This window comes from Scyliorhinus torazame, chromosome 27 (assembly GCF_047496885.1).
Source record: "Scyliorhinus torazame isolate Kashiwa2021f chromosome 27, sScyTor2.1, whole genome shotgun sequence".
Taxonomy (NCBI): Eukaryota; Metazoa; Chordata; class Chondrichthyes; order Carcharhiniformes; family Scyliorhinidae; genus Scyliorhinus; species Scyliorhinus torazame.
In genome coordinates this window covers 13,453,806-13,464,972 of record NC_092733.1, presented here as the reverse complement: position 1 = coordinate 13,464,972, position 11,167 = coordinate 13,453,806, and the positions used below count along the sequence as shown (strand labels likewise).

Here is an 11,167-nt window from a genome sequence, read left to right as displayed (position 1 = left end):
ACAGGAACACTCCACCATCCTAACCCATTCCATTTCTGGTTCTTTCACCCATCCCCTCACTCTTTCAGCAGTGTCTGCCCAGTGGTAGTATTTTAGGTTTGGGATCCCCCCCACACACACAAACACACCTACACACACAAATGCCATAATCATTGTGTCGAACGTATTAAAGAAGACCTTGGGGATAGAGATCGATATGGATCCGAACAGGAAGAGGAACCTGGGCAACATGTTCATCTTGATTGTCTGCACCCTCCCCGCTAGGGGGAGCGGGAGTGTGTCCCATCTCTGTAGGTCCTTTTTGACTTCCTCAGCCATACTAACCAGGTTCCACTTGTGGATCCATGCCCAGTCATGGGCAATCTGGATCCCCCAGATAGTGGAATTTGCATTGGTGAAACGAGAATTTATTGTGGGGGACAAAGAAATGGCTGACCAACTAAATACATACTTTAGTTCTGCCTTCACAAAGGACGACATTAATAACGTACGAGAAATGTTGGGGAAAGCAGGGTTTAGTGAGAGGCAGGAATTGAAAGAAATCAGGATTAGCAGGGAAATGGTGTTGGGGAAATTGATGGGATTGAAGGCCGATTAATCCCCAGGGCCTGATCATCTTCATCCCAGAGTACTTAAGGAAGCGGCGCTAGTGATAGTGGATGCATTGGTGGTCATCATCTATGATACTATAGACTCTGCAACAGTGCTGATGTGAACTCCAGGGCCTCTGGTGAACACCCCATGAAGAAGGTGCTGAAAACAGGAACAAAGCAGCATAAAGATGATTACTTGAGGTATGGGTTATTAATTGTGCCACTGCAATCAGGATTCAAAGTTCATGACTGTTTTATGCAGTGAAGCACTGGCAAATTAAAGTTAAATACCCTCAAAACTTCAAAGACATTTGAAAACTAAACAATGGCGAGGCAATTGTTGCTACGTTTCCAGATGATAGAAAGATATGCAGAGGGACAGGTAGTATTGAGGAAGCAGGGGAGCTGCAGTAGGACTTGGACAGGCTCGGAGAGTGGGCAAAGAAGTGACAGATGGAATACAAGGTGGAAAAGTATGAGGATTTGCACTTTGGTAAGAAGAATGGAGGCATAGACTATTTTCTTTTAATAAATTTAAAGTACCCAATTCATTTTTTCTAATAAAGGGCAATTTATCAAGGCCAATCCACCAACCCTGCACATCTTTGGATTGTGGGGGCGAAACCTACGCAAACACTGGGAGAATGTGCAAACTCCACACCGGCAGTGACCCAGAGCCGGGATCGAGCCAGGGACCTCGGCGCCATGAGACAGCAGGGCTAATCCACTGCGCCACCGTGCTACCCATAGACTATTTTCTAAGTGGAAAAGGCTTAGGAAATCAGAGTACAAAAGGACCTAGGAGTCTGTTCACGATTCACTTAAGGTTAACGTGCAGGTTCAGTCGGCAGTTAGGAAGGCAAATGCAATGTTAGCATTCATGTCGAGAAGGTTGGAATACAAGAACAGGGCTGTATTTTTAAAAAAAAAATCTTTTTATTGGCTTTTCTCATATTTATAAACAGTTGTTGCTTATATACATTACATTTTTCTTGCCCGCGCTAATTTGCTTTATTTTACAGAGAGGTTTGTTTTGTCCTTCATTTGACTAACTGTACGTACAGTTTGCTGTCCTCTGGATCGGTCGATGATATCCCCCTTCTTCGCCACCCCCTCCCCCCTCCATTGGTTTCAGCACCCTTCCTCTTGTGGCTTCCTCATTTTCCTCCTCCTCTCCTCCTCTCTCCCACGCAGGAGAATGGGGCTGAGAAACATATCAGTCTGCTCCGAATGGCGGAGCAGACTCGATGGTCTGAATGGCCAAATTCTGCTCTTATGTCTTAGGGTCTTAACTCATCAGCTGAACCCATTATCAGAAATGTAACAGTGAATAACAAAGCAAGTGAGATTGTGAGGACCAAACAGGCTCACCTGTCACATTAAAGGTAAGTGAAAATGGTGGGTTGCAGAGATCAGCCGGCATGGGTCGCAAAGGTCAGCTGGCATAGGTCTCAAAGGTTGGCCAGTGTGGGTCCTGAAGGATGGCCGGTTGGTAAAAATGGGTCCCAGGCAAAAAAGTTTGAAAAACACTGATTTAGACAGCAACTTCATATGTGCCACAAACTTAGGCCCAATCCCAAACTTCTCCAAAATCGTATCAGATACCTCCACCCGATTAAACACCACCTCCACATCTAATGCCGCCTACAACTCCCTTCTCTCTCTGCTGGAGAGAGCACCACATTCAGCAGCCTCCCTATGTTCGATGCCCGAAACAAACCCCTTCTGATCCTCCCAGTCACCCTCGGAAAACACACCACCAACCTTAACGGCAGCACCGTTGCCAATATCTTGACATCCACATTCAGCAGAGATATGGGCGTATACGACCCACAGTCAATCGGGCCCTTGTCCTCCTTTAGCAGCAACGAAATGGAGGCCTGTTCCATCGTTTTCGGCAACCCTCTCAAAACAAAACTAAAAACACACTGGAGAGTACAAGCTCTGATCTCTCTGATTTGATGGGTCTCTGTCTGAAGCTGCAAAGTAAAGACCTTTCTCTCTAGTCAGGAAGTTCAGTCCAGCAGCAGCTGTAGGCAAGGCCAGTGGTTTAAAGAACCCTCTTTAAACTCTCATGTGGGGAATGTCCATCTTACCTCAGTGAGGCTGAGGGTTAATCTGGTGGAGACCATATATTGAATCAACCTGAGGAATTTTGAAGACCCCAATTTCTATTTGAAAGTGTGATTTTCATTAATGACTTGGATGAGGGAGTTGAAGGGTGGGTCAGTAAATTTGCAGACGATACGAAGATTGGTGGAGTTGTGGATAGTAAGGAGGGCTGTTGTCGGCTGCAAAGAGACATAGATAGGATGCAGAGCTGGGCTGAGAAGTGGCAGATGGAGTTTAACCCTGAAAAGTGTGAGGTTGTCCATTTTGGAAGGACAAATATGAATGCGGAATATAGGGTTAACGGTAGAGTTCTTGGCAATGTGGAGGAGCAGAGAGATCTTGGGGTCTATGTTCATACATCTTTGAAAGTTGCCACTCAAGTGGATAGAGCTGTGAAGAAGGCCTATGGTGTGCTCGCGTTCATTAACAGAGGGATTGAATTTAAGAGCCGTGAGGTGATGATGCAGCTGTACAAAACTTTGGTAAGGCCACATTTGGAGTACTGTGTACAGTTCTGGTCGCCTCATTTTAGGAAGGATGTGGAAGCTCTGGAAAAGGTGCAAAGAAGATTTACCAGGATGTTGCCTGGAATGGAGAGTAGGTCTTACGAGGAAAGGTTGAGGGTGCTAGGCCTTTTCTCATTAGAACGGAGAAGGATGAGGGGCGACTTGATAGAGGTTTATAAGATGATCAGGGGAATAGATAGAGTAGACAGTCAGAGACTTTTTCCCCGGGTGGAACACACCATTACAAGGGGACATAAATTTAAGGTGAAAGGTGGAAGATATAGGAGGGATATCAGAGGTAGGTTCTTTACCCAGAGAGTAGTGGGGGCATGGAATGCACTGCCTGTGGAAGTAGTTGAGTCGGAAACATTAGGGACCTTCAAGCAGCTATTGGATAGGTACATGGATGACGGTAAAATGATATAGTGTAGATTTATTTGTTCTTAAGGGCAGCACGGTAGCATTGTGGATAGCACAATTGCTTCACAGCTCCATGGTCCCAGGTTCGATTCCGGCTTGGGTCACTGTCTGTGCGGAGTCTGCACGTCCTCCCCGTGTCTGCGTGGGTTTCCTCCGGGTGCTCCGGTTTCCTCCCACAGTCCAAAGATGTGCGGGTTAGGTGAATTGGCCAATGATAAATTGCCCTTAATGTCCAAATTGCCCTTGGTGTTGGGTGGAGGTGTTGAGTTTGGGTATGGTGCTCTTTCCAAGAGCCGGTGCAGACTCTAAAGGGCCGAATGGCCTCCTTCTGCACTGTAAATTCAATGATAATCTATGATTAATCAAGGACAAAGGTTCGGCACAACATCGTGGGCCGAAGGGCCTGTTCTGTGCTGTATTTTCTATGTTCTATGTTCTAAAAGTGAAGGTGACTCCCCAGAGAGAGTTTTACAACCTGAGAGTTCTAATTGAAGGTAGGGACTAAAAGATCCAAACCAACTGATGGTTTTCAACACCACTCCTGAAGAGATCACCATCTACAAAGACACCCGTGAAGATCCTCAAATCTCTCATACCCATATAATCCTGTTATTTTGATTTTACCCAAGCCCCCATTGTGTGTCTGACTTGTGTGTATTTGGGTGGAGGGTGGGACGGTGTTAGGGGAATAATTAGATTATTAGATCGTTGTTCTATTAGTACCATTACATGTTTATCTCTTCTCTTGTCATAAATAAAGAATTTAAAAATGTTTTACTTACAAATCTGGTGCCTATAAGTCATTGGAGCAGTCAAAGTTCAAAGATCTCAGGAAAATATACAAATTATTGGTTAATTCACTTACGTTGGGTCTCTGGGGTCTGTGAGGCTGGAATTGACTGTGCACTCGCCCAGAGTGTCATAACAAGAGACTGAGACAACCGTAAATTTTAATTGTGTATTTTTTCCTCATCTTTATTTAATCTTTGTGTGAGTACTAGTGTGGGTGTGTTAAATGAGAGGTTGTGCTTTAAATCTCTGGGGCAAATGTGTGACAGTAAACAAACTTCTTTATTTTTCAATTCATAATTGGGATACTGAGGGTAAGAAAACACCCTTGCCTCACATATAAAACATACTAATCACAGGCAATAAGTATGTTACACTATATCCATACATGTAATTATATTAGAATGTCAGAAGAAATTTGTCATTTCTTGATGTCTTGATCCATGATGGACCTATCTATATCCATTACAGTTTTGCAGTTTGGACATACTTCTTCTGACTTGTCTATTCGTTATATTTTAGCCCATCTGTTTTGCAGATTCCATGCAAAAACAAAATATCTTAACTCAAGCACTTCACAAAGGACCACATTGTTACAAATAACAGTTTGGCTACGATAGATTCAATTTTCATATTCATAATCAGTTTGGTGAAACAGCATGATTACGGAAGCAGTTGCATGTTAAAATTCTGAGGCAATTTAAACTTATCTTAAAGAGAGTTCCATGATTAAAAAGTAGGTTGTAAAACACTCGAACGGACAAATTTCCTGTATCGTCAGCATATTTCATTGCTGTTAGTGGTGTATAGAGCATATTGGTTTGGTAACGAAATACTGGCTGTTCCATTTTTATCACTTTGATGGTTGCCTTGGGAAAAAGTAAAGTTATAATTGGTTAAATGTAAACTATTCATCATTTATATCAACAATCATTTGTTTCTTTGTTTGCAACATTCTTCATAGCTTTTGACAGTAACTTCATTGCAGCGTTAATGTAAGCCTATTTGTGACAATAAAGATTATTATTATCAGTTATAATTGTTAGAGACAGTTTTAAGTTAGTCATATGCTATGTGTTGCTGAAACCACTAATCAGTTAGACTCACTTTTTAAAAATAAATTTAGTGTACCCAATTATTTTTTTCCAATTAAGGGACAATTTAGTGTGGCCAATCTACCTCCCCTGAGCATCTTTGAGTTGTGGGGGTGAGGCCCACGCAGACACGGGGAGAATGTGCAAACTCCACAAGGACAGTGACCCGGGGTCGAACCTGGGTCCTCAGCGTTGTGAGGCAGTAGTGCTAACCACTGCACCACCGTGCCACCCGACTCATTTTTAGTTAATAACAACAACTTGTCTCTACACAAGTCCTTTAACATAACAAAATCTTCCAAGGCTTTATATGGGAACGTTATATATTTGACACTAAGCCACATAAGGCAAATACTGAGGCAGACGAGCAAAAACTTGGTCGAAAGAGGCAGGTTTAAAAAATTGTCTTTAAGCAGGAGAGAAGAGGAGAGAGAGGTGATCTGGAAGAAGGAAATGAAAGCACTTGCTCAGTTTGCAGATGATACGAAGATATGTAGAGGGACAGATGGTATTGAGGAAACAGGGGGACTGCAGAAGGACTTGGACAGGCTAAGAAAGTGGACAAAGAAGTGGCAGATTGAATACAATGTGGAAAAGTGTGAGGTTATGCACTTTGGAAGAAGGAATGGAGGCATAGACTACTGGTTTAGCACACTGGGCTAAATCGCTGGCTTTTAAAGCAGACCAAAGCAGGCCAGCAGCAAAGTTCAATTCCTGTACCAGCCTCCCCGAACAGGCGCCGGAATGTGGCGACTAGGGGCTTTTCACAGTAACTTCATTTGAAGCCTACTTGTGACAAGCGATTTTCATTTCATTTCATATTGTAAATGGGGAAATGCTTAGGAAATCAGAAGCACAAAAGGACTTGGGAGTCCTTGTTCAAGATTCTCTTAATGTTAACTTGCAGGTTCAGTCGGAAGTTAGGATGGCAAATGTAATGTTAGCATTCATGTCGAGAGGGCTAGAATACAAGACCAGGGATGTACTCCTGAGGCTATATAATGCTCTGGTCAGACCCTAGTTGGAGTACTGTGAGCAGTTTTGGTCCCCATATCTAAGGAAGGATGTGCCTTGGAAAGGATTCCAGCGGAGGTTCACAAGAATGATCCTTGGAATGAAGAGCTTGTCGTAAGAGGAATGGTTGAGACTCTGGGTCTGTACTCGTTGGGGTTTAGAAGGATGAGGAGGGATCTTATTGAAACTTACAGGATACTGTGAGGCCTGGATAGAGTGGACATGGAGAGGAAGTTTCCAGTTGCAGGAAAAACTAGAACCAGAGGAGACAATCTCGGACTAAAGGGACGATCCTTTAAAACAGAGGTGAGGAGGAATTTCTTCAGCCAGAGGTTGGTGAATCTGTGGAACTCTTTGCTGCAGAAGGCTGTGGAGATCAAATCACTGAGTGTCTTTAAGACAGAGATATATTGGTTCTGGATTAATAAGGGGATCAGGGGTTATGGGGAGAAGGCAGGAGAATGGGGATGAGAAAAATATCAGCCATGATTGAATGGCGGAGCAGACTCGATGGACCGAGTGGCCTAATTCAGCTCCTATGTCTTGTGGTCTTAAAACAGGCACAGCACAAAACAATAGAATGGGAACAATGAAGACCAGATAAATCGGCGCTGAAATCCCCAACATGTTCTCTCCATGAATACAGGACCCGTCTGCACCAAAATAGGATACAGGAAACAACACAGGCCTATTTCATACCCATAGCTTCAAAACAAAATGACAGAAGGAAGAGAAAAAATCCTGAGAATCCCAGAGGTAAAGGAGAAATCAACTGACACATACAGCGCAATTAAACTCTTCTCAGGCCACGACAGATAGCCATAATATAACTAAAAGCTGCCAAGAAGAGGACCGGGAACCACCAGGCCTCAAGTCTCAATCTAGGGTCTCCTATAGACAAATAAAAGTCTCAATCTAGGGTCTCCTATAGACAATTAAGAAGAAAGCAAGAACCAAGAGCAAAAATCTGAACCAAGAGCAAGAATGCGAATATAGCCGGGAACCAAGTGAAAAAAGGGGCAAAATCTCCAGAAAGAGGGCGCCGTCAGGGCAGCCCCCAGAAAAAAAGAAAACTGAGCATTATAGGACGGTGGGCCAGTCTCCTGTCCCCCTGGAATCAGGGAACACAACCCCAGCAACCAGGATTACCCCAAAATGCAAAAGGATAAGGGCTACCTGTAAGACATTGGAGCAGAATTAGGCCATTCGACCTATCGAGGCTGCTCTGCCATTCAATCATGTCTGATAAGTTTTTCATCCTCATTCTCCTGCCTTTGCTCGATAACCCTTATCCCATTATTAATCGTTCCGCCCCCAAATCATCACCCATCGGATGTGGAACCACCCACACCAAATTCTCCCACAGGCACTCCAGTAAGAAGTGCTGCCATCCAAGGAACAATATTATACTAATCATGGTGCTGAGCCTGGCCCAGCATCGCCACAAAAGAGAAACTCAGGAGAACTTGGCCCCAAGGATTACCATAACACCGCATATCTACGCCTCTCGGAACAGGACATGGCACCTCTTCCCATTTCCCATAACATATAATATATAACTGTGCTCCTGGCAAGTCGGAACCCCGAATCGGAGGATGAAAACCTGTCAAGACACTCACTATACCAAAGTCGTTTAGCGAGGAGGCGGTTAACAACCTAAGCTCTAGCTGGGGGGGTATTACCCGGCCTGCTCATCCCCAACCCATCTCACCTGATATCAGGAACAGGGCAACACCGAACCAGAGTCGGACAGCCAAACGCAACCCCAGGCCTTGAACTTAAATGTGTTCCATTGAATTTGAGTTGCCCAGCCTCCAAATCGAGATTCCCGAAAAATGGAAGCCAGTTCTCAAACTCTCGGGGACTTCTCCATCCACTCACTCTGGATACTGGACTCGGAAGCACACCTCAATTGTTTCCCCTTCTGCTCCAAATCCCTCAGGGTGGATGACAGGCCATGCAGAAGGATTTCAACTGGATGGAGGCGATCATCTGTTACAAGAACCTCCTTGTGCACTGACAACGTCTCTGTAAAAACACCTCCCAACTCTTGAAATTGGCCTTTGACAACCTGCACCGCAGAGCCGAGACTTTCAGACAGATCAACATCTTCGCTAGCAGCCATTATCCATTGATACATTCTGCACCTTCACTAATGGCAGGGCCTCACTCTGACTCCTTCCAGCTGCCACACATCAACAAGAATTTAAATATTTTATCCTAACTGAATCGTGCCGAAACGGTGACCAAAAGATCCTGGGACATAGTAAAATCGATGTAAGCCAAGAAACAAGAAAAAATAAATCTGCGGGAGCATGAAAAGATGGATTAAAGATGAGCAGAGCCGGAGCTCACAAAAATGCAGCTGCTTTTGCGCTCGCATCATATGGCCCCCATGGAGGAGAGGTTTAGGGAGGGTATTCCAGATACCAGGGGTGCAATTTAACAAGCGTTTTGCGTACCTATTGCAGGGTGTTTCTTGGCGCCTGTTACGCCAAGAATGACCCCGCTATCAAATGGGACTCTACCGTTTGTTTTGGCCTTGGTTGGGAATGTCCCACTGAGGCTGCACTTCAAGTGCAGGAAGTTGACTCTCAGATTGGGGTGTCAGTTTTAAATGCTGCCCTGGTTGTTTGACCCCCCACTCCTCCACCACAGCCTCTGGACCCCCACTGCCCTAACATACCTCTTAGAGGGTCCTCTAGCCTCCTCCTTACCCTACCTCTTAACGGTAGGGCACTCATGATCTCTGGCATGTGCAGCCTAGCACCCTGGCAATGCCCCTGCCAGCATGGCTGCCACCTGGGCACCCTGACAGTGCCAGCTGGTACTGCCAGGGTGCCCGAGTTGCAGTGCTGAGGTGTCAGCTGGCAGTGCCAAGGTGCCAGTGGGCATGCCAGGGTGCCACCTTGCCCAGACCCTGACCACCCTTGGGCCTCCAGTAGAGGGGGACCTTCCCTTGTGCCGTTATGCCTGATCCACGTTTGCGTGGAGCAGTGCTAAACACGCCCTGGCAAGGTGTCTCAGGCGATGCTGTTAGTTCCTGGGCCTTGGGACAATCCGGTGAGACCATATTTAAATGAGTCTAATGGCTCACTTAAATATGTTAATCTGGATCTAGCCCAGTGAGGGCGATATTCAGATTGCGGCGTCTCATTGTATCTCTCAAGGAGTTCCAAGTGTCACAAATCGAGAGAGAGAGAGAGAGACTCCTCGCGAGAGTTAATGGGCATGACGAGGCCATTAGATCATGACCCAGAAATCCTTGGACAGCTGAAGCATGGCCACCAATGTAAAGCAATGGATGCTCAAGGGTTGGTGGGGAAAGGGGGATAATGGAGAGGATTACAGAGATGATGTCCTTTTTTTTCTCTCTTTTAAAAATCTCTGCACGAGGAGCAAAATAGGCTGTCATGTATTATTCACATGTACCCTGTCTAATATTCTTTTACAAAGTTATGGAAAGGGAAACTGGGGAGGATTTTTAAATATTTGTTCTGTTGGGTGGGGGGCGGGGTGCTTGCATGTTTTTGGCAAAGGTCAGCAGTTTTTGCGTCTCTCAAATTTCCCTTGAGAAGGTAGTGCCAGGGTTCAGAGAACCCCAAAGTGTATCATGTTCACTTGACCCACAACTTGTAATAGATTGTGGTTATGGGGAGCACACGGGCCTACTTTACAGGTGTGGGGCACCAGACAGATGAAGTATTTTTAAATTCAAATAATGTTTATTTATGAAACTAGTTAACACTTTATAAACTCACAGTAAACATCTTAACAACTATCAACACCAATAATCCCCACAGATACAATATTGTATAAGTAACCTTTAATCTTTCCTTGCAACATCCACAAGACAAAAGATTAACACAGATCAGGTTTAAATTCTCTACTGAGAGCAGTTATCACTTTGAAATCACCCAGATGATCTGGAGACAGTCTTTAGATTGCAGAGAGATCCTTACACAGCTGCTTGCTTTTCCTGCAGCTATCCAGCTCTCAAAACAAAACTAAAAACACCCTGTAGCTGCCTGCTCAAAGCGAAAGTGAGAGACAGACAGCCCAGCTCCACCCACACTCTGACATCACTGCAGCTATTAAATAAACACCCATTTCTTAAAGGTACATCCACTCCACCTATTTAATAAATACCCAGTTCTTAAAGGTTCTCTCATATGACACCACCTTCAAGAAACCCCCCCCCCATCAACTTCAAGATTGTTTCATTTTTCACTTTTTCCCCCTTTCCTTTAAGAAATATTGACAGTGAATATATGTTTCTTTTTTAACAAAACAAAACACGCAAACATTTATAATAACCATAGTTCATTTAGTTCTCCTTCCTCCACTGAGCATGCTTTTCATCACATTCGTGACAAAGCATCAGCTATCACATTTTCTCGTCCTGCCACATGTATTATTTTTAAATGAAATGGCTGTACAATAAACTCCATCGAAACAGTCTTGCATTGTTATTCCGAAAACGCTCCAAAAACATCAATGGATTCTGATCAGTATATATAATTGTGTCAGACCGATTGGTGGTCACATAAATGTGAAAATGTTTCAAAGCAAGCACCAAGCTCAAAGTCTCCGTCTCTTTTTAAAAAAAAAAATGTTTTTATTATGAATTTTTCAACAA

General features: G+C 44.3%; 1 protein-coding gene across 1 annotated transcript in view; it reads right to left on the bottom strand.

The window, feature by feature from the left end:
- Positions 1 to 3,794: 3,794 nt before the first annotated feature.
- rdh8a (retinol dehydrogenase 8a) overlaps positions 3,795 to 11,167 on the bottom strand; it is a 49,328-nt gene continuing 41,955 nt past the window's right edge. The window contains exon 6 of the mRNA XM_072490963.1: positions 3,795 to 5,289. Coding sequence (XP_072347064.1) covers positions 5,062 to 5,289 — 228 coding nt within the window. The 3' untranslated portion in view covers positions 3,795 to 5,061. The remainder of the gene's footprint in view (positions 5,290 to 11,167) is intronic.